Source organism: Belonocnema kinseyi, chromosome 2 (genome assembly GCF_010883055.1).
Source record: "Belonocnema kinseyi isolate 2016_QV_RU_SX_M_011 chromosome 2, B_treatae_v1, whole genome shotgun sequence".
NCBI classification, from domain to species: Eukaryota; Metazoa; Arthropoda; class Insecta; order Hymenoptera; family Cynipidae; genus Belonocnema; species Belonocnema kinseyi.
The window spans coordinates 71,965,196-71,988,195 of record NC_046658.1 but is presented as its reverse complement, the minus strand read 5'-3'; the positions used below and the strand labels follow the sequence as shown (position 1 = coordinate 71,988,195).

At 30.7% G+C, this 23,000-nt stretch overlaps 1 protein-coding gene across 2 annotated transcripts in view; it reads right to left on the bottom strand.

Moving 5' to 3' along the window:
* LOC117168231 (atrial natriuretic peptide-converting enzyme-like) overlaps positions 1-23,000 on the bottom strand; it is a 98,293-nt gene that overhangs the window by 68,713 nt on the left and 6,580 nt on the right. For both annotated transcript variants that reach the window (XM_033353714.1, XM_033353715.1), the window contains exon 2: positions 4,913-4,973. In XM_033353714.1, coding sequence (XP_033209605.1) covers positions 4,913-4,965 — 53 coding nt within the window. In that variant the 5' untranslated portion in view covers positions 4,966-4,973. The remainder of the gene's footprint in view (positions 1-4,912; positions 4,974-23,000) is intronic.

Here is a 23,000-nt window from a genome sequence, read left to right as displayed (position 1 = left end):
TGATCTAGATAAGTTCGTTTAATCATTAATTTCACTGTACTATGTATTGACCAGAAATATGTGCAATTGTTCAATTTCAAACTGAAATCGTAGCGAGCCCGTTTTTAAAAACTTTTTATTATTAATTGTCAAGGCAATTTATTTATATTTTTAATACCGAAAAATATTATAAATTTTTTAGAAAACTTGTGTAAGGTTATTAATCTAATGATACATCTTTTACATTTTCGGATTAAAAGCAGGACTAACATGACCATGTATTTTCTTCTGAACTACCTATGCCGAAGCGAAATTTCATCATGTCGATCCACGTATTTTCGATCTCGCAATATCATGGATGAGTGACTGATGAAAAATTTGCTGCAAAGGCTTTTCTGGTAGGCCTGCGATAGGCATACAAATACCGATATAGTGAAGAGTGCTATCTCTGCAATGTGCCAATAACTGTCATCGGAAAAATTAAAATAATTATTTCAGTATTTCACCTCCCGGACAGTATGGAAAACCTTTCTTTTTATGCAATTGTAAAGTTCACATTTACATTTCTACAATTTGCTAATGAGATGTCTAATAATTAGTAATGATTAATAATCTGCAAATACAAACAGGTTACTGTGTTTCAAATTTTCAAATTATACTATTTAGCCACTTAAAAAAATGCTAATAATTTGATCGGCATGCGGGTTTTTCTCAAGCAAAATGTTTTTATTTTTTCACAGATTAATGTGGAAAGTGTCTTGAAAAATTCAAAAAGCCACCTCATAAATATGCAGATTTTATAATTTTTCATTCTTTTAAGTTGTTTGGAATGTTTTTAAACTCTTTCAAATCCTATTGAATTCTTCACACGTCTTTAGAAACACCTCAATCCTTCAGAATTCCCAGATATATCTGAATTCATCTAAATGGTCTGAATTATCTGAATTCTTTGAAATCGTGAAATTTTCTGAAATCTTAAAACTCCGTGAACTCAATGGATTTCAAAATAATTCGAAGAATTGAAAAGAATTGATAAAATTCAAGACAATTGATTAATTCAGATAATTGAAAAGATTTAAAGGATTCAAAGAATTTCAGCAATCTCAAATATTCAGAACTTTCAGAATATTGAAGGATTTCAGAGAATTCCGGATATTCGCGGAATTTAGGATGTTCAAGGATTACAGGAAATTCAGAGAATGTGAGATCATTTAAGAAATTTAAGTAATTTAGAGAATTTCGAATATTTCAGGAATTTAGGGGATCTAGAAAATTCAAGGAATTCCGCAAATTCAGAATATATAACGAATTCAGGGAATTCAGAGAAACCAAAGATCTCACTAAATTTAACAAATTCAGAGATTTTTAGGAATTCAGAAAATACAAAGAATTTATAATACTCAACAAACTGAGTATACTTAGAGAAATCAGAGAATTCACAGAATTCATGCAATTTCAAATATTCAAGGATTTTCGGGAATGTATCGAATTTAATGATTTCAGAAAATTCTAAGATTTCCAAAAAATCTAAGGGATTCAGATAATTTGAGCAAATCAGATAATTTCAGGAATTTAGAAAATTCAAAAAATTCCGGGAGTTTAAAGAATTACGAAAATTTAAGGAATTCAGGGAATTCAGAATATTCAAGGATTTCAAGGAATTTCGAGAAATCAAAGATTTTTAACAATTCAAGGAATTTCAGAGAATTTCACGAGATCGAGGAATCTGTGAAATTTGCATTGCCCTAAATATATAACTTATACTTAAAACAAAAAAACGAACAATTTTTATTTTAAAATTTAAAAACTGCGAATTTTCAGTTTGAAAGGCTTAAAATATTATATTGTGATATTTTTTAGTAAGTTAAATTCAAATTTTTACAATTGAAACGTTATAGATTTGGAAATTGTATATTTTTATGTTGTAAAATTGATTTTTTAATTTTAAATGTGAAAAAGTGAAATGATTTAAATTGGTAAGTCCAATAATGCACATTTCTCCATTTTTATAGTCTCGAAGATTTTAAAAGTGTACAATTTTGAATATTCCTCATTTACAGGCTATTTAATAACGAAGACTTTGAATTCGTATCTATTCAATTATTTAAAGTTTTAAATTTAAAATTATTTAATTGTAGACATTTATTCAAGCAATTGATTAGAATATAGGTCAAACAAAAAATATATATTTTTTAATTCACAGTTTTGAACGATTTGTTATAGATGAAATTCATAAAACTTTTGTAATATTTGAAATCATTTTGACTTTTCTATATAATAAGCTAAAAACGTTAAAGACTTCACTCCTGCTGGAAATTAAAACATTATAATTGTAATAGATTTTAACAGCTTAATTATTTTTACTGTAACTAACATTAGAAAACATAAAGGTAAAAAAGTTCTTTTTATTCCAAGTATTTTAGTATTCTTTTTCACTTTTCCACTTATGTATTTCTAAGCTTCAAATCCTTTCAATAACAGAACGAACAGATTAAATAAAAATAACAAAAATAGAAACACAAAAGTATCTCTGCAAACCAACTTCGTGTTGCGAATACTAACTTCTCGATTATTATTACTGATAAGAATCGACAATCGTCGGTAATTATTTTTCGGTAAGAATTAAAATTTTATGAATACATGGTAAAATTGAGAGTTTTATTATTTTAAATAATTATTCAAATTCCCTTCGCCGCATGAATTTGGTTCGTAGAGGTAGAAGCTCATAAGTGTTAAAGGAAAATAATTGTGTAGAATTGATAATATATTAAATACTTTGGGATTATTCCAAATCTTTAAAAATGTACAACAAAATAAAATGAATAATCGAAATCTCGTATTTTTGAAATAAATATATTTAATTTTTTTATTAGTTACTATATTTGTTCGATTTTCTTTTTAAGTTTATGACTTGTTTATTTTTTGCAATAAAATACTTGGAATAAAGAAAGAGTCTTTAATGTTTTTAACTTCTCATATTAGTTTCAATAAAAATAATTCAATGCTTAAAATGTATTAAAATTAAAGTTTCTTAACTTCAAGCAGGAGTTGAGTCTTATCCTTCTGAGTTTCCTATATATAAAAGTAGAAATTAAGAATGTTCATTTATTTCTTCAAAATTAAGAGTTTTATACATAGAACAATAAAAATTTTTCAGATTACCTAAATTTCTAAAACGTCTCTGAATTCCTTGAATTTTCTGAAATCCTTCATTTCTCTTAAATTCCTTGACATCCTTGAATATTCTGAATTCCTGAAAAATGCTGAATTCCTTAAATATTCTAAATTTCCTAAATTCCTTTTCAATGTTAAGAATTCCTGACATTCTATGAATTCTCAAAATCCCCTGAAATCTCTTAAATTCGCTGAATTCCATAAAATCCTTGAATTTCTTATATATTCTGCATTTCTGGAATATTTGGAATTTTGTGAGTTCTTTGAATGTTCTGACACCCTTAAATATCTTGAATTCCTGAAATTCTTTGAATTCTGTAAATTCTCATAACTCCTTAAATATTATGAATTGTTGAAATTCCTTGAATTCTATTAATTATCTGAATGTTATGGATTCCTTTAATTGCTTCCATTTAATTAATTCCTTGAATTTTCTTAATTCTCTAAAATTCCTTAAATTCTTTGAATTCTCTCAAATCCTTAATACCTCGAATAATAAAAATTCTCGGAATTCCTGCAAATCTATGAATTCTTTGACTTCTCTGAAATCCATAAATTCCTTCAATATAGTGAATTCTCTGAATTTCTGTGTATCCGCTAAATTCTTTAAATTGTTTAAATTCCTCAAATTCTTTGAAATTTTTTAATAATAATAATAATTTTCTCAATTCTGTAATCCCTTTACATGAAATTTATAGCTATAGAAATTAAAGGCTTTCAAAACTTAGAATTGACATTTTTTTAAGTAGGAGTTTTATATTTAGAGCTATTGAAATGTATTAAATTCCCTGAATTTTTTAATTCCATTAAATTCTTGATTTCTCTGAGATTCCTCAAATCTTTTATTACTTTGAATTTCCTCGAATTCTTAGAATTCCTCGAATATACTATATTCCTGAAGTTTTTCGAATTTTCTAAATCTTCTGAATACCTCAAATTCTTTGTTTTAATGTGAATCCCTCTGAATTCTTCAAATTATATTAAAGCTCCTTGGCATTTAGAAATGCCACGAATTCAATTAATTCAATGATTTCAGAGAATTTAAATAAATTCATATACATCTGAGAATTCGGAAGAATTCATCAGCTTTCAAGGAAAAGAATTCAAAAGCATTAAAGAGAGTTTGAAAGTATTCCAAGCTATTAAAAAGAATGAAAAATCGTTTCAAAATGAATATTTTTGAGGTATTTCTTACATTTACCAAAACGCCTTTTCACCTTGATTTTTAAATAATCAAAAATGCAATGCAATTTCACCACACTGCATTTAGCGAGCGAATAATATTGCTAGTTCAAAGTAATTTTCAAATACTAATTTCAACTTGAACCCTTTAATGCTTCACCCCTTACCTATAATTTTGACTCTGTAACGTTCGTACTAAATTTTCTGCTTTATTGAATCACTCACTTGCTGTAACCGACCTTCGTCATAAAGAAATAAAACGAGTAATCAGAGTCGACAATAAATTACGGAAAGTGTTTTTGAAACAGGTTTGCGTGCAATGCGTAGGTTCGCACAAGAAACAATTTCACTAATCATTTTAATAAACGACGGGATGTTATGTATATAACCGCTCTCGAGGGAGGATGCTTCCCCGCACTCCCGGTAGAGACATCAAATATACATCAAGTAATCAGTTATATTAATAAAAGTAATTTTTTTAAGTAACTGAAGAAATAATTTTTTTTTAATATAACTTTTCTTTTCTAATTATTTTTTTCAGGATTTGAGTCTGTATTGTGTAATTTGTATTGCTCACCTAGGCTGCCCAGTGGGGCTTTTGTCAGTGCCACGTGTATCCACTCCCGACATCTTGTTCCCTGCAACAAAATATAAAATCATAACTAACTTAAAGTTAAAAATATTCAACTTATATGTATTTAAAGAATATAAACGTTAAGAAAAACTAAATTAAAGTTTTAACAAGGGCAGCATCTGTTTCATTGTAGACAACTGCACTTCTATCTTCAAAACCGACTATCCTAGAATAAATTCTATTTCAAACTACCAACATCGAAAGTACCCTATCCATATACGTAAATTTCATCATGACTAATTTTAAAGTCCTAGAACTTTTATTTGGATTTCAGGCAATCGCCAAACTTCTACTACCTAGAAGGAAATGTAAATTCTAGATTACAACAAAGAAGAAATATATTTAAAGGAACCAGAATAAGTGATTTTCTTCAGTTACCCCTGACTCTAAGAAGTACTACATAAAGTAATTGTTTAGAATTATTGGAAATAATACTTTACGCGATAAAAAATATGAATAAGCTTGTCAGTCATAGATACAGATTAAATTTTGATATACACTGGAACCTGGATTTTCGTAAACTAGATGCTCAGTCAAGTGTGACAAACTTCATGAGGGCCACACTCTCAGAGCATTAATTGCATCATTTTAGGTCATGCATCCAAATCCTACAGAAATGGATCATGCGGTCCTACATATTTACGGTTCAGTGTTCCTGGATTTGTGTCGAGAGCCACTGCGGCCCATGCCCGCCATACTTGCATAAATCTAGGTTCCAATGTTATTTACATGCATTAGCTCCGAATGTGCTGATTATCCTCTTGAAAATGATCTTTAATAACAACACAGAAAATCCCGAACTCTTTGCTCATCATAACTTGATGTATATTCTTTATAGCGTTTCAATCCGTGCAAAATTAAATTATCAGCTAACAGATCAATTTCAAAATTGTGTGAAACAATTTACAGGTATGTTTTTTTGCCGATCGATAAAAATGATCGGTCAGCGAATACATATTCTGACTGGCCACACAAAATTTTCAAAATCCGGGATATTTCCCACTTTTCCCGGTCAAAAAATACACTTTTCCGTTTAACTTTTAAGACTTTATATTAATAATTATTCATGAAAAATGACTGCATCGCATAAATTCGGAAATGTAAGGTAAAATATATAATGTAAAAATTTCTTTCTAACTAAATAGTGAGATTCTTTAGCAAGGGAGGTAAATTCTGGACCAGAAATATGGTAGTAGACTTTGTAATTAAAAAGAAATAACTTTTAAGCATAAAAAATGAAATTTAAATCCAAAGGGATGCATTTTTATCTAAAAAGACTAAATATAATTAATTAAATTTTCAACCAAATAGTAGAATTTATAACAAAAAGAGATGAATGATGGACCAAAAATATGATCGTAGACTTTTTAATAAAAAGAATTACCTTTCAACCATAAAAGATAAATTTTCAGTTAAAAACAATTTTCTTCCAAAAGAAGGAATGTTTAATCCAAAAGGATGGATTTTCGAAAAGAAAAGACAGGCTATTTGAATTCTCAAGCCAAAAAGATGAAGTTTCAACAAAATAGTTGAATGGTCAACAAAATCATTACATTTTCAGTATAATGTAGGCTTTTTAAATCAAAAGAATTAACATTCAACCAGAAAAGAAAAGTTTTTTCAGAAAATTGTGAAATTTACAACAAAATAATTAAATTTTTAACTAACTAGTAGAATTTTGTAACAAAAAAAGATAAATTCTGAACAAGAAATATAATAGTAGAAGTATAATAATCCAAAACGACGAAATTTTTGTCCAAGAAACTAATGTACAATAAAACAGTTGAATTTTTTACTAAAGAAGATGACTTTTTACACAAGACTTTTCTGACCCGCAGATTCTACTTTTTAATTAAAAATAAATAATTTAATTATAACACATTTCTAATTCTTTAATTTGTCATTAATTTTCAATTCATCAATTTTAATCTCATTGCTGAGTCGAAAAAAGTTCGCCTTAAGACAAATATACGCTGCCTTAAGACTAACCATAATAAGGCCTTAAAGTAAAACGAGGCTCATGTTTCGACTCAGTTTTGAAACGCAGCCAGACATCGATGTCTTGGAGACGAACTCAAGACATCACCAAGTCAAACTCAAGATGAACCATTTTTACTCTGGAATAGAAGACAATTTTCTAACCAAAAAGAAAAATGTTCAAGAAAACAGTTGAATATTCGACCAAAGAGATGAATTCGGAATCAAGAGAGGCATTCTGTAAAAAATGCGAAAAAGGGAGACCGGGATAAGGGTGTAAAGTGTGTGATTTATAAGCATTTCCCAAACTTTTTCACAGTTCCCAGAGAGGGCCAGGGCAGCCACCATACAATTTTGTTCACAATACTGGAACCCAGGGGGGAGGAGATACTCGACTGCCGGTCATGCGGGCGATTACACGCATCACGCGACCTTTCCATTGTTAGAGAATTAGAGACGGTTGAAAAAAATTCATATGTGATAAGATGTTATAAATTCAATTTTAAATAGTTGAGTCAATTTCCTAATATAATTTTAAGCAAAGGAAAAGAAGGTTGATAAAAATCTGTTCATATCTTCAATGCCTATTGAGAGTTTTTGTAATTTTGCATTTATTTCAAGATTTACTTAATTACTGGAAATATTAAACTATTTTTATCGACCTTTTCTCATTTTATGAAAATATATCAGGAAAATTATTTAGATAATTCGAATCGAGTTGAGCCGTGTCTTCATGTTTTTAGTTATTGAAACAACCTTAAATCTCATGCCAATGAAAAGGTCATCATAGCGGCAGGGGGGGCTGCCGAGTTACCGGGCCTGGGCCCGCTGATTTAGTTCACCTACATGAAAATTCAGCGCAAGGAAGCAACTGATCTTATTTCAGAATATGAATAGTAACGTTTCATAAGGACGCTTATCCTGGAAGAGATATAGTCAAATTTTATTTATAAAAGTAAGAATACTTCAATCTAGGCTCTATTTGGTAACATTATATTAATTTACAACACTATTAAAACAATTATAATTAGTGATTAATTACATAAATTTCTTCTTGTGTAATTTTATTATGTTAAATATATAAAAAAAGGTTTACTTACAAATATAAAAGGGACTTTAGTATTTGAATGATCCATTATCAAAACATGTTTTAATTCCATTAATATATTTCAATGAGCACTTTAAATTTGAAAAAGCAATAAAATTAAGCTACTTCAAAATGTGTAATATAATCATTTCCATTTTCCTCGATATGTAATTCAATCAATGCTCGCAAATTTGCCTCCTCTTTCCTGTCCACATTGCCGAGGCAATCTGTTTTCAAAGTTCATAGGTTTATTAATGGACCCAGTTATCGTCACGAGAACATATTTAGTTCAACTGTAGACAAAAGTTGCTTTTGCGAAAGTAATTGGAAAACCCAAATTGAATCACGACCTGTTGTAAAACGCCGGAATTACACCACTCTTTCTTCGAAAAGTTTCCCTTCAAGGACTCTTTTAAAACTTTACTTTCCAAAGTTAAACAAAGAAAAAAGAGAAATTACAACTTTTTAGAAATATCCTTCTAAATACTTGTTTTTGAAAAAACAGGTATTTTATCCACCTAGACAATATATTTTATTAGGTCAGACAACCTTACCATAGAAAATGATCCTACACTAGATAATCCCTCATTAAAAGCACAAAATCTAAGTAAAATAATGAATTATAATTTAAATATATTATCATGTATTGTATCTTAGATATTAATTACATTAAATTATTTTAACATCTATTAGTATTTTTAATAAATTATTATCTACCGTAGGATCATTATCTACTATAGGGTGGTCTCACCTACTTTAATTTAATATAAGAACTGATATAAATCCTCATGCTGCACAACTCGTGCAATTTCATATTTTGCATTGTCCGCGAATCGCAAATAGCAAAAGAACAGGTATAAATGTATAAAAGAGTATTTCAAAAAGAATTCTCCTACTTTTTTATGTGCAGAATTCCTGAAAATGAAACCAAAAATCGAACTTTTCGTCTTTTTTATTTTTATTATTATCAAATCACAATAAAAAACATTAAATAACCAATAAGGGAGCATTCACATATTAATTCACACTTTATTTCAAGCTTTTTACACCCCCCCCCACCACTTGTCACGCTTAATCACAAATTAACGAGACCACCGCCTATAATAATACGCCACGTTCTTTCGACCCCCCCCCCCTTCACATTAAAAAAAAAATTATAAAATACTTTTCGGAATCTTCTCAAATATGGGAATCAAACGTAACATGAACCCACTAAAAAATATAAACCTGATTATTAACACTTTTTTATTCTTCTCAAAGAATATATCAAACAGCTAGGATATACAGAATGCCTAAAAAGTCCCGGGACGGTTGGATATTTCCTCAGATAAAATACTTTTCAAAAAGGTGAAGGTCATTCCTGAAGTAAATTTCAACGAGGAATTCAATGGTGACCTTCATTTTGACCTTGAAGTTAACCTTCATGGCTTTGTCAAGGTCAACTTTGTTTTTTTAAAGGAAAACCCCTTTTTTACATCTGTAATCGATAGAGCGGGCAATTCTACGTTCATGTATGTTTGCTTTTTAATCGCACTTTTCGTAATGGAGAAGGGTTAAATCCTGTCTTAAAATCAACAATTGAAAGAACTGTAAGGCGCTTTATGAATCATGGATCTATCAAGGATCTTCAGATAACTGGACGGCCCAATCTGCAGGATCTGAGGAGATGCAGATGGACATAGCCCAAGCATTTGTTGAAAACCCACACCTTAGTTTATGTCGAGCTAGTGATGAGCGTGACGTTGCTCCTGAGACAGTGTGAGATATTTTAAAAAACATTAATTTCCATCCTTACAAAGTTCATCTGGTACAAGAGCTCAATGAAGACGATCCTGATCGTCGGGTTGAATTTCGTGAAATTATGATGGACAGAATTGATAGAGATCCTCTTTTCTTGTACAATACAGTATTTTCAGATGAATCTACTTTCACTTTAAAAGGTGAAGTTAACAGGCAAAATTGTAGATATTGATCTGAAACAAATCCTGATTGGATTTTGGAGAGTCACACACAATATCCACAAAAGATTAATGTTTGGGCCAGTATCTTGAATGATACATTGATAGACCCTTTCTTCACCGATGTTAATCTCAATGCCCGTGCATATGAAAAGCTTCTCAGAAACCAAATTGTACCAAGAATAAGGGAGATTACAGGCGATAATTTTCAAAGTATTTGGTTCCAGCAGGACGGAGCAGCGGCTCATTATGGCAGGGAGGTGCGAGCATATTTGGATACTCAGTTCCCTCAAAGGTGGATTGGAAGAAGGGGTGAAATCGAGTGGCTTACTAGATCTCCTGATCTGACGCCTCTCGACTATTTTCTTTGGTGTTATTTAAAGAGCATAGTATACTCAACGCAACCTCAAAGCTTAGACGAATTGCAGAATCGGATTCTGCAACAGGCTACGTTGATTGATAGGGAGATGATTCGTAATGCTAAACGTAAACGTAAACTGCTTGGAAAAACCTTGAAGATCATCACCAAGATCAATACAGAGCTCATCAATGAATTTCTCGTTGAAATTTACTTCAGGAATTGCCCTGACCTTCGAAAACTTTGTTAATTTCAAATAACCTCTAACTGACCTTGAACGTTATAATTGACCTATGACTTGGGTACGTAGCTGAACGTAGAATTTTCCGCTCTATCGATTGAAAATGTAAAAAGGGGGTTTCTATTTAAAAAACAAAGTTGACCTTCAAAAAGCCATGAAGGTCAACTTCAAGGTCAAAATGAAGGTCACCATTGAATTCCTCATTAAAATTTACTTCAGGAATGACCTTCACTTTTTTTAAAAATATTTTACCTCAGGAAATATCTGAACGTCCTGGGACTTTTTAGACACGCTGTATATGGACTTCATATTTTTCAGGTTATCAATTAAAAACAGAAAAACCCTCTGTGACATAACACGCAGAATGATTCGTCCCTCTTATGTCACGATTGCTTACGCTTGACAAGACCCCCCCCCCCCCCCCCCCCCCCCCCCCCCCCCCCCCCGTCCCTCGGTGCGTGACTTCATAAGTGAACCCTCCCTGATCACCACAGTTTCGGCACTCATACAGCACACTTCTCAAGGGAACAAAACTAAAATAAAATTTTGAGCACACAAAAACAGCAACGAGACCACGAGGCTCGCTCCCTGACACCTGAGAATCAAGTGTGTCAACACATTTTGTGACACACTTTCTCACATTCAACTTTATTCTCGGGTGACAGGGAGAGAGCATAGTGGTTCAGTTGCTGTTCCTGCCTGCTCGAAATTTTATTACAAAATTTTTTTGCCTTCATAAAGTTGCTGTATATGTGCCGAAACGTGGATGATTATTTTTCAATAATGTTTTTGTTGTGATTTAATAATAATAAAAATAAAAAAGAAGTTTTATTTTCAGAACTTCTGCACATTAACTTGGTTACTGGACGTTACATAGAAATATAAATTTGATTCTTATCTTATTTAAATTTCTTAAATTTGTACTTTTTAAAATTGTAATGTAAAAGATTTAGAGTTAATTCTACAAAAAGTGATTTTTAATAGTTTATACAGCCTCAAGATGCTATAAATTCGTTTAATTTGATTATTTTTGTTTCAATAGAAAATTTATAATCTATCTTTGATATGACAAAGTCGATAATTCAGCCCTCTGTACATAATTGATTTACCGAACTGTACAGCGGATATTAATTGCAGAATAAATTTATATGCGCAATTGAACAATATACTAATTATTGGAACAAGAAATTGGTGGGTCGTGTGCATTGAATTACAAGTAGCATTTGAATGACGTATGAGTAGTTACTGATGAGATATCACTCGTATAATTATGAATGAGACATAAAGTAACAAAATATATGTATGATGACTTTATTAGAGCTAAGTATAATATGTACTGAAAGCTGACAGTTATATTTAGATTTTCATTATTATCTATTTATACTTGTATCTATGAAATATTCACGAAACATAAATTCCTTTTATATTTCCAGCAATGCATCAATTAATATTTTGATATATTTTAGTCTAAAAGAATTATTGGAATAATCCAGAGTTTTAAAAATAAGAAATAAAGAAAACGGAACATGAAATTCTTGAAAAAAGTGCTTACTAATGAAGTGAAATAATAATGCGTAAAATGTGTTATCTTTTGAGGGATGTAGATAGTTGGCTCATTCTCCTTCTCTACAAATTAATCTCAAAGAAATTCAATATTATTTCTGTGCTTCATAAACTAAAAAAAAAATGTAAAACGGCGTCAATTTTTTGAAAAAGAATCATTCACTGAATAATAATAATAATAATAATAATAATAATAATAATTTATATGGACAGTTTTATTTCTTTATGAATCCATTCAGTGATAATAATAAAGATTTGCGATTAAAAAAATGGTATTATCCCAAAGAAACAAACTAAAATATATAAATGAAATTTAAATTATCGTGTAGAAAATTATTGGGAAACTATTCGGAGCCAGTGCAGACCATCTTGACCGCAATTGTGGCGCTTTCAAGACGGTCTATTATGGCCCTGAGTAGAAGTGGAACGCTTTAGTATGGTCAAACGCTAGTCAGAACGAGCTAGTCTAGCGCTAATCAGTCGATGTTTATAAAATCTATTTTAGACGGTTGACTCAAAAAAATTATTTCTAGACTCTAGATAATGAGATAAAATTCTTTGTTTTAAATGCGCATTTTCCATTTTTATACTTTTAAACGCCCTGGATATATTTGTAAAAGTGCGAAACATATTTAGAATTAACACTTCGAACATTCTTTCGTCCTGATAGGTTGGCCAAAATTCAATCAGGGCCCCAAAAGACTATCTAGATGATGAAGATAAAATTAATTTTTATAATGTTCATTTTTAACTTTTGGCATTTTTAAACATCCTGGCTGTTTTTTAAATGTGAAAAAAAATTTTAGTCAGACACTTAGAAAAATGTTATATTATGAGGGGTTAGCGAGCACCCGATTAATATCCGAAAAGGCCATTGAGATTCGATGGTATAGACAATGCTCTAACTGGACGAAAGTTTGCTTCGAAAAATGTGAATAGTATTTTTTTTAATCGGACAAAATTAAATACTGCCGCCCGACCCGTCTACTTCTCAATAAGAATAACATGGGTTAAACCTACAATATAAACAAATATGAAACTAAAAGGCACCATTTTGAATTAAACAAATGCAAACTACATGGGCCTCTATAAATTACTTCCCCGAATGTGACATATGCATTGTTTATTTGTTTTTGGCCCTTCACCACTCCCTTCCAGCTAACTACTTAGGGAATGCGAAAAATGAGAAGGATCGGTTCAGTTTGTTGTTAATTCTTCAAAGAACATTTTATTATCTAATTGTTAATTTTGATTGGAATGAGATAAAATATTTAGTTTCTTACAAACTTTTCTGATATTTATACACTTATCCATCATTTTACAAACAATTTCCGTTTATTTAAACATTATTTTCAACACAATATCCAAAATTTACATCATTTCTAAGAAACATCAAAAAATCATGTTTCTGTGTCTTCTTATGTCTCTTCTAACTAGGGTCTCATTCACATATTCTAACCATTCTATCCGCGGTCTGCCACTGGACACGCTGCCATTTACTTTACCTTGATAAACTTGTTTCGTTAGTCGTTTATTCGGCATGCTCTCAACATGCCCGAATAATCTTAACCGATTACTTTCCTATGTGTCTACTAGCGTCTCTTCTGCACCACATTCTTTGAGAATTATCTCGTTACTCACTTTGCGCAACAGAGTTTTCCCGCATATTATGCGTAAGAATCTCATGTCAATTGCATTAATTTTACTCTTATCTTTTTCTTGATAGGTCCATGTCTCGTTAACGTATAGGACAGTCGGTACAAATATAGAATTATATATTGCCATTTTAGCTTTCTTTAATATAACTTTACTTCTGATAAGAGACCCTGCTCTACCAATAACCTTCTTACTTTTGTTTATGCGTCTATCCTACTCCTCATCTATCTTCCCATCCCTAATAAATAAGCTACCAAGGTATACGAACTTACCAACTTGTTCAATTCTCTCATCGTTTAATACAATATTGCATAGTGTTTTCTCACTCTTTCCTTCGGATACCATGGTTTTTGTTTTATTTGCCTTGATTTTGAGGCCCATGCTCTTCATGCTTGCATTCAGTTTATTCAACATTTTTTGCCAGTCTTCGATTGATTCTGCCATAAAAACCTTATTATCTGCGAACGCTAACCCATGTACCCTTACTGTTTCGACATCCACACCTTCCTCGTCGAAAAGAGCCATTCTTAAACACTTGTCCATGAATAATATAAATAACTATGAAAACATAACGCATCTTTGTTTAACTCCTTGAATAATATCGAAAATATCACTAAAACTCCCATTTAACTAATTAATTAATCTTTTTTAATTTTCGATTAAAATAAAAAGTGGAAATTACCCAGCGAAGTTGTAAATTTTTATATTTTATCAAAAAAATCGTTTAAAATCGTAGTGAAAAGTTTCAGCATAGAGGTTCTGATGAAATTGGTTGAAAAACTTGCAAAAAAACTACAGTTTTTTGTATTATTCCAGTCAAAAGTTACATTTCAACATGCAAACCTTATTTCAAGAAATAACAATAAATTAAATCGACCTTTCTGAACGTTTACATTGTTAAAAAATTATAATAATTAATCATAAATACATTAAACTTTTTTATTCGACCACTAAAAATGATTTTCTTTAATTGCACAAATGTAATATTTACGACCAATGAAAAATACAATAAAACCCTTCTATAGCCCTTCTTAGAATTGACGCCCTGCCGCAGGTAGGTGTGTCAAGAGCTGCGCGGGGTGCGCGTGATCTTCGATTGTCACTCAGACGAGCACTCAGGCGTGAACAAACAAAAGCGGAGCGGTTTATAATGATTTATTTCCCACCCACCGTCAGCCCAAAAATCGGCACTATAGAAGAGTTTCACTGTACTTGATCCTCGTGTAGAGGGTGTTTTTAAGGCATGTTGGAAGAGTTAGGGCAGAGGGTGAAATAACAAATCAATGCATATGTTACATTTGGGGAAGAAATTTCGAGAGTTTTCTCCAATTTTCACTTCTTTCATTGAAAATTATGACTTCCAGTCTCATATTTGTACTATGGTTTTACCAATGTTTTTCTCATGGGGCAATATAGGGGCGAGGTGGCCCTATTTTATATTGATGGATCGAACAAAATCTCTTTTCACTTTTTTTGTGAACGAATCAATCATTCAATATATGTTATTTTGGCACGTACTATTAGACCAAATCATTGCTAGTCGAGTGTCCTTGAAGCAATTGCAGAGTCGGATTCTATCCATAGATTCAAATAAACTCTCGCAATCGAATCTCCTATCAATTCTTAAAATGTTCCCATAAATTTACAATATGAGATATTATTAAATTAGCGGACAATAAAGAAAATATCGATAAAAAAATACTGCTCGTAGGAAAGAATTTTACATAATCCTTCAAATTTATTACAAAAAGACATATTTTAGTACTTGGGGTTGCAGAGATTTTTGAAACTACAATTCCAAAAAAATTTAATAAAGTTGTACAATATAATACAGAATTCTTATTTGAAATTGATTGGTCACAGTTACTGAAACGAATGGCATATTGAACGACGTCGTATCATATATGGGTATGTCAGTCTTATTCTCCTTTTTCGATCTAAAATCTATAATAAATATGCTTAGTTTGATAAATCGATGTTTTAACTGCCAATTACAGTAGCTTAAAAAAAACTTATCGTTTAACAGATAAGACTTATGGCTAATAAATTGTTAACTCAAGCTCTAGGAAAGTTCTAAAATAAACTTACAATTGCGCTGATCAATGTCCCTCGTGTACTGTATAAAATATAAATCAAGATAAAGTTCGAAGTCTCATAAATCAATGTCCTCCAATTCTGAACTTATTAGCGATTTCATCAGATATATCATGTGTGTATTGCTGCGATCCCACATTTCAATACAATGTTGTCATGTAACATTTCAATGTTATTTTGGAAACAAAAAGTCTTTCTCAGACAATTACGTTGTCTGGCAATAACCATAGTTATTGCAGTAATTTAAAATCCACTTTTCAAGACGGTTCTCCTAAACACAAAACTCTTTTCGCCACTTGCACTTGACTGAACTGCGTGAAAAGAGGAGTTTCTGACGGATGATTTCTTTCCGGTCAAATTCTTCGCCGGAAATAAGAGATCAGCTCTCCCTTTTCATCGTTATGCGTCAATGAAAGATGGTATCCACCGAAAGGTTCATTTCTGCTCGATTGCTTTCCTATACTCGATTAATCAATGTTTCAAATCCACAAAAACTTACCTATAGGGTGATCTTTTTTAATCAATTTTAAACGATTGGAATATCGTTTCACGCTTGTTTTCATACATTATATATGCGTGCGTAGCGACTTTTTTTGAAATATCATAAATAATGCAACTTTAATCAAAACTGCAGTTCAAGCACCTGGTTAACTACAATCATAAATTGGAACTGAAACTTTGGCTTTTAAGATTGCATTCTTATGGCGATTTTCTCTTACATCAAGTAACAATCATAATTATAACTTATGACTCTTTAAAAAATCATAATTTTGAAAATAATCTAATAATCTAATCATGGAGTTTTGGTTTCTTTGAAAAATGCTATTGGGACAATTTCTGAATTTATTTAATATCCAATAAAAATTGCTGAATCACTTAGAAAAGTTTATACATATTTCTTTAATTTTGAAAATATATAGCTTTTTTAATTTTCATCAATTTTAAAAATATCCTGAGGATAATTTGCAGATCTTTTTGAAGCCTTGTTGAATTATTGGCCAAAATGTCCGGAAAAAAAGTTTGGTTTGAGTTTTTACAATGCTCTATTTTTATTTTTTGTATAATAATTTAGTTATTGAAAGAATTTGAAGTCAGTTCAAGAAAAATATTTAAAATCATTTGACTGTTTTAAAAAGATTCCAATATAGGTAATCTAATTGATTATTAATTATGTATCATTTTTTAATTTGTGTCGAATCAAGAAATGTCATTAGAATAATTTGTAAATCTTGTTTCAATCAACTAAACAGCATTATTGAAACTTACGGATCTTTAAAAAAAAATTTATAATTTTGTAAATGATCCAACCAATGACTCCCGTTATTGCATGTTAAGCACGACAGAGTTTGGAGCTCATGCAATTTTTTTAATATACTGAAAAATAGTCACTGTATCAATGAAAAAATCTTTTTGAATATCAGTTTTCAATACTGTTTCATGAATTTATATATATGACACTATTTTTTTCGAGCAACCGATCGAAAAGGCATAAAATATGAATACCAGAAGAGGACCATTTGGATTAAACTACAATGTGCTAAAAAAGGTAAAAAAATTCTTTGGTAATATTGCTACTTATAAAGCAATACTACAGTTTCTTTTTACATTGTAAACAGTCATCAGAAAAACTAAGAAAGTGCAAGAGTTAAAGAAAGTTTGAAGACCACCCTCAAAAATAGACACGCCTTTTTAAAAACAATAATTCAATTTTCGAACTCTTATAGTTTGTTTGTTATTCTAAAAGAAAATAATAAAGTAGCATTATTTATATGAAATCTATGCATTTTTTTTATTAAATTAGATACATATCATTTGGTTTTAATGACTGTGAAGAGCCCGAGAATGCATTTTTTGTTGATTAAAAGGAATATTTCTATTAATTTCTTATGGTAGGGTTTTAACTTCTATTCACTTTTTCGTTTTCTTATATTTTCTGACGACCGTTTACAATTTTAGTCAGAAATAAAATTATTTTTCAGTATAATATAAGAAACGCGAAATTTCTACGTTTCGGAGTGACTTATAACATCTTTATCGTTATTTCTAGTACGGTAAAACGAAAATCGGTAATACCACATTAACAAACATGAAAGTGTGACAAGTTAATACTAATGTCTAACAAACTGTACTTTAATTAATACTGTACTTGGTAGTTGAAATTTTAATAGACATAATTTTAAAATATATAAAACGTTAGATAAAGATTAATGAAAAGTTGGGTAAAAACGCGGTCGAGGACTCGGTGGAAAGTATAAGAGGGTTTACATGAAAGTCACGAGGGAGAAACTTCAACTATCAGTTTGGTAAAACGTAAGCTTCTGTGAATAAAAACGAACTTATACGCAATCAACAGCATACACAGCCTATATGTACACGTTAGTCAGTCACAGCCAATCAGAATACAATTTCATACACTCATACATACTTCAGCTTAAACAATCACATTAAATTACAATACATACGATATACTCGCCCGCTTTTAACAACATTAACGCTATTATAAAAATCGAAAATGCTTCGTCGGGTTTCGAACCACTTAACCGACATTTAACGGGTTCTATAATCGCTAACGACGTAAGCCTCACGGCTAACCTAACAGTTGGGATACCGGAAAAACATCTCGACCATAAAGTTGAAATACGAGTACGTCAGGGCCGTGCAAAAAATATTTGGGGCCCGTTTCAGCAAAACTTTTTATTGTAACATTTAATTGATGAGCGGGTTTTTTAATTTATGAGAAGTAAATAAAAACATTGTATAATTTTGTATTAAAATTTTGTAACCTTAAGGCCATGTGATGAGTGTAACAGCTGATCAAGTCAGCCCTAAGATCAATATTTTAATTTTTCACCCATATTGAAAAATAAAAGTTTAAATAACGCGGAAATTTTTTTCGGTATATCGAGGCGTCCTAACGATAGGATGCCAACGTACCTGATCGACTTGATGATACTTAACCAAAAATATAAACAATAAAAAGCTAACCAAGAAGTAAGAACTAGAAAGTTTTAGATCGCGACATTGGACAAGATGGAGCTAGAAGTTGGCCAAAACTAGAAGATGCTCGCTCGCTCCATCAAAACATTAAAGTGCTATCTCGAGCGAGTAAAGCATGAAGGTGCCACTTCTCGCTTATAATCTAAACGCGAGAAGTGGCAACCTTCATGCTTTGCTCGCCCGAGATAGAACTTTCATGAATTGATGAAGCGAGTGAGCACCTTTTAGTTTTGGCCAACTTCTAGCCTCATCTTGCTCAATTACGCGAGCAAGACTTTCTAGCGCTAACTTCTCGGTTAGTTTTTTATTGCTTTTATTTTTGGTTAAGTACCGTCAAGTCGTGTCGCGTGCGTTGGCACCCTACTGTTAGGACGCCTCGATATGTTAATAAATATTAAAGGATCGTTTGTGGCCTTGCAAAGAGTTGGAGGAAGAAAAAAGTTTGTTTATGCAAGTAATGATTATCGACGGACACATTTAGGTTTTACAGCAGAAGTTTGACTTTTAACTTTCTCTTACGGTAATCATGCAATCTGTTTTACCCACAGACCCTAGAAGTTCGATGTTGTCATGGAAATAGGAAACAAGGGACTAGGCATGCCATTGCGGGGGTGATGCAATGAGGGGGAAGGTCCGCCACCTTTCGATATCCCGCGACAAAACATGGCAGCGCCCACATGTTTATATTTTCATGCACAGTTTGTCGGCAAAAATGCTCGTGCGCATAATCAAATGGCACATCGTAGGTGGCGGCTCTCCCCACTCATGGAATTCTCCTCCCTCCCGTGGATTCAACTCCGCTCGCAAAGTTAGGATGGCATGCCTAGTCCCGTGTTTCCTATGCCCATGCTTGCAGGGTTTAACGAAAGCACAATCGGTATTTCTTCAAAATAGAAATTAAAAAAAAACTTTTTTCACTGTTCTAATTATTTAGGACCAGAAACAAATGCTTGCATGCCGTCTATTTATCGTGCCAAATTTTTAACACGATACCTCATTCCGTGTGGACGTAAGTTGGGAAAGAAAACTTCCACTCGTACTTTTTTCAAAAAAAAATCTTTCTCAAAATTTCCACCGGAAAAAAGCAGAGACATGGACTTTATTACCTCCTCTTTTATTTCCCAAACTTTCAGAGCGATACCTCATTTCGTTTAGACGTAAGTTGGGAAAGAAAAATCGAAGACCAGGTTTGGTCACGTGACCCTCTCATCACATGGCTTTAAAACTCTAAATTATTTAATTTTTAATCTTTTAAATGTTTGCATCGTCTACTATTTTAAAATCTTTTTGATGTAAAATATTCAAGCAATTAAAATAGAGTATTAAAAACCTGAAAATTAAGTTTATATAAAATTTCTGAAATTAAATTAGGTTAGAATTTTAGGAATTAAATCGAATATGCAAGCTAATACGTTTTGAAGGATTTATAATTTATACTGCATGAAACTTATATATATGAAAATATGAATAACACACGTAACTTTAGAATATTTTTAAAAATTCTTCTTGAAATAAGTCTTTATTCAGGATTTGCAATTGAAAATACATTAATTTTTATTATGTACAATTTAACATGTAGTTTCGAATGTTTTTTTACATAATTCAATTTCAAATACTCACAATTAAACACTCTACAATATTAAAAATGTATAAATAAAAATGCTGGATAAATTTGAAGATTTAAACTTAAATTTGAACTCTGCATCTTCCAAACTGAAGAAATTTTTATTGTGTATCATCAGAATTGAAACTGTTTTAATTGTGAAACTTGCATAATTTTCAACGTTTAATTTGAAAAATGAAAAAGTTTTTAATTTTAAAGATGTATAAATAAAAATTCTTAAATTTGAATAGTTTTTAAGATAATAAGTCAAGTTTCAAATTCTAATTCTTCCAAATTGAATAAGTACCAATTTGCAAAATATAAAAAATTTAATTAAATTGATTTATTTTTCAATTCAATTAAAGCGTACCGTATAATTCAACTAAAATTTGTATTTCACCATTTAAATTCTAAATCGAAGGAGTGGCTAGATTCATTGGACTTCGGCGATACTACATTTTCTGTCAGATTTAACAGAAATATATTTTATTCTCTTGAATAAAAAATTTATAATTGTTGAGTAATTGTCAAAAATTTACTTTTTACCTATGCTCACCTCTGCAGCCTTATCCATCCAACTGATTATTACGTATTTTACTAAGAAGTTTTCCGAATAAAAATTTAATGCTGTGATTAAAAATTCAATTTTTTCTAGCAAATTCTTATTTTTGGTTCGAAAATTCAACTTTCTTGTGAAAAAATAGTCTTTTAGAATGTAAAATTTAATAATCTCGTAGAAAATTCAACTGTTTAGTTGAAAATTGATGTAATTTGTTGAAAATTTATCTTACTAATAAAAAGTTCATCTTCTTGATTTGAAATTTATCTATTTGTTTTAAGATATGAGTAATTTATTGAAAGCTCGTCTTTTTTTGGTCAGAAACCCAAAATTCTTCGTTGAAAATTCAACTATTTGATTAAAATATTATATGTATTAAAGAAATTTATCTTTTTTGGTAGAGAATTAATTTTCTGGATTAAAGAATAATCCTTTTTGTTGAAAATTCAACGTTTTTGTATAAAACTAAAAATTTTGCGTTGAAAAATAAACGTTTTGCTCTAAAAAATCGTGCTTATTAATTGGCATTCGTCCTGGTTACTTTTTTTAAAATTCGTCTCTTTTATTAGAAATTTAATCTTTTTTAGTTAGCCAATACATGCTCAAATCTTTTTCGATATTTAGAATAGTTTTTAAAATTTGACCATTTATGTAATTTATGAATTTTCATTCATCACACTCAATAGTCAATAACTAAAATGTTAAAACTATTCAAGATATCAATTTTTTCATTTCTTACAAATAAAAAATTTCTTCATAAATCTATTAAATCCAGTTTTCCTAATAAATACGTGGAAAACCCATTTTTTCATCCCACTTAACGGAAGAAAAAGTTGAAAATTTAGTTGGAAAACCTCTAACATGACAAGAACCACTAAAATGGCAGCACTGAGGCTTACGCCAGGGGCATCAACTTCGATTCATGGTAATTAAATTTTTGATTTTCAACTTCAGTGAAATCTCATTTTATTTTGTAATTTTACAAACTAATATTTATTAATGAATACTAAACGACAATGAGGACTGTAAGTAGTTTGAAAATTCAACACCTTTTTCTAAATTAGGAAATTGGTGAATATCTTCGAGGTGCTCAGTACGATGGAAGATACTGCGTGACTATCGGTTTACCAAACTGTCGAATAAAGTCTAACTTAGCAAAAATGAAAAGCTCGCTCACAGTGGACAAACTTTCATAAAATATGGAGGAGATTATAATATAATAAAAATGAAGTTTTCTCTAGAATCCATTTAAAATTTTATCAAAGCTTTAAGTAAATAATACATTTTTTACCTAGAAAGAATAACCGAAATTTATCGTTCTGCAACCGATTTTGAGGGAATTATTGTCATTGCATAATTTAAAGTTTGCTTGAATTTACATTTACAAAGATAACTTAACAAACATGAAACTTTATCCAATTCTTGCTAAATGTGTGACAGAATAGTTTTTAATAATTACACCACGAGCATCGATGATAACTTTTGAAAATCTTTACTGTACATTTGGAAAATTTAATCTGCGTTAATTAAGTTTACCGGACTGTCATTTATTCTTTAACGTTTTGCAAGACACAAATTATTACAAGAATGTAGGTGGAGGTTTGGGGAAATACTGTATAACTTTAATTTTTCAGGATAATTAATAAATCTCGACTCTCTTGCACTTAATATTAAAAGAGTTTAAATTCAATTTCAATTTTATGTAGCACTTTTACCCAATTTCAGTCGTTGACTGATACATCCCTAAGCTTTCTTAGGAACAAGCATTAGAACCCAATTTGATATCATTTGAGGTTCAGTAGGTAGGAAAGATTTTCCAAAGACGTATTCGAACCTTTCAAATTCTTCTCTGGATTTAAAATCATACTTCTGATATGGGTGACTTTTTTGCCTGCTCGATCGGAAGAAACGCCTCTATAAAGGACGGACATTATAATC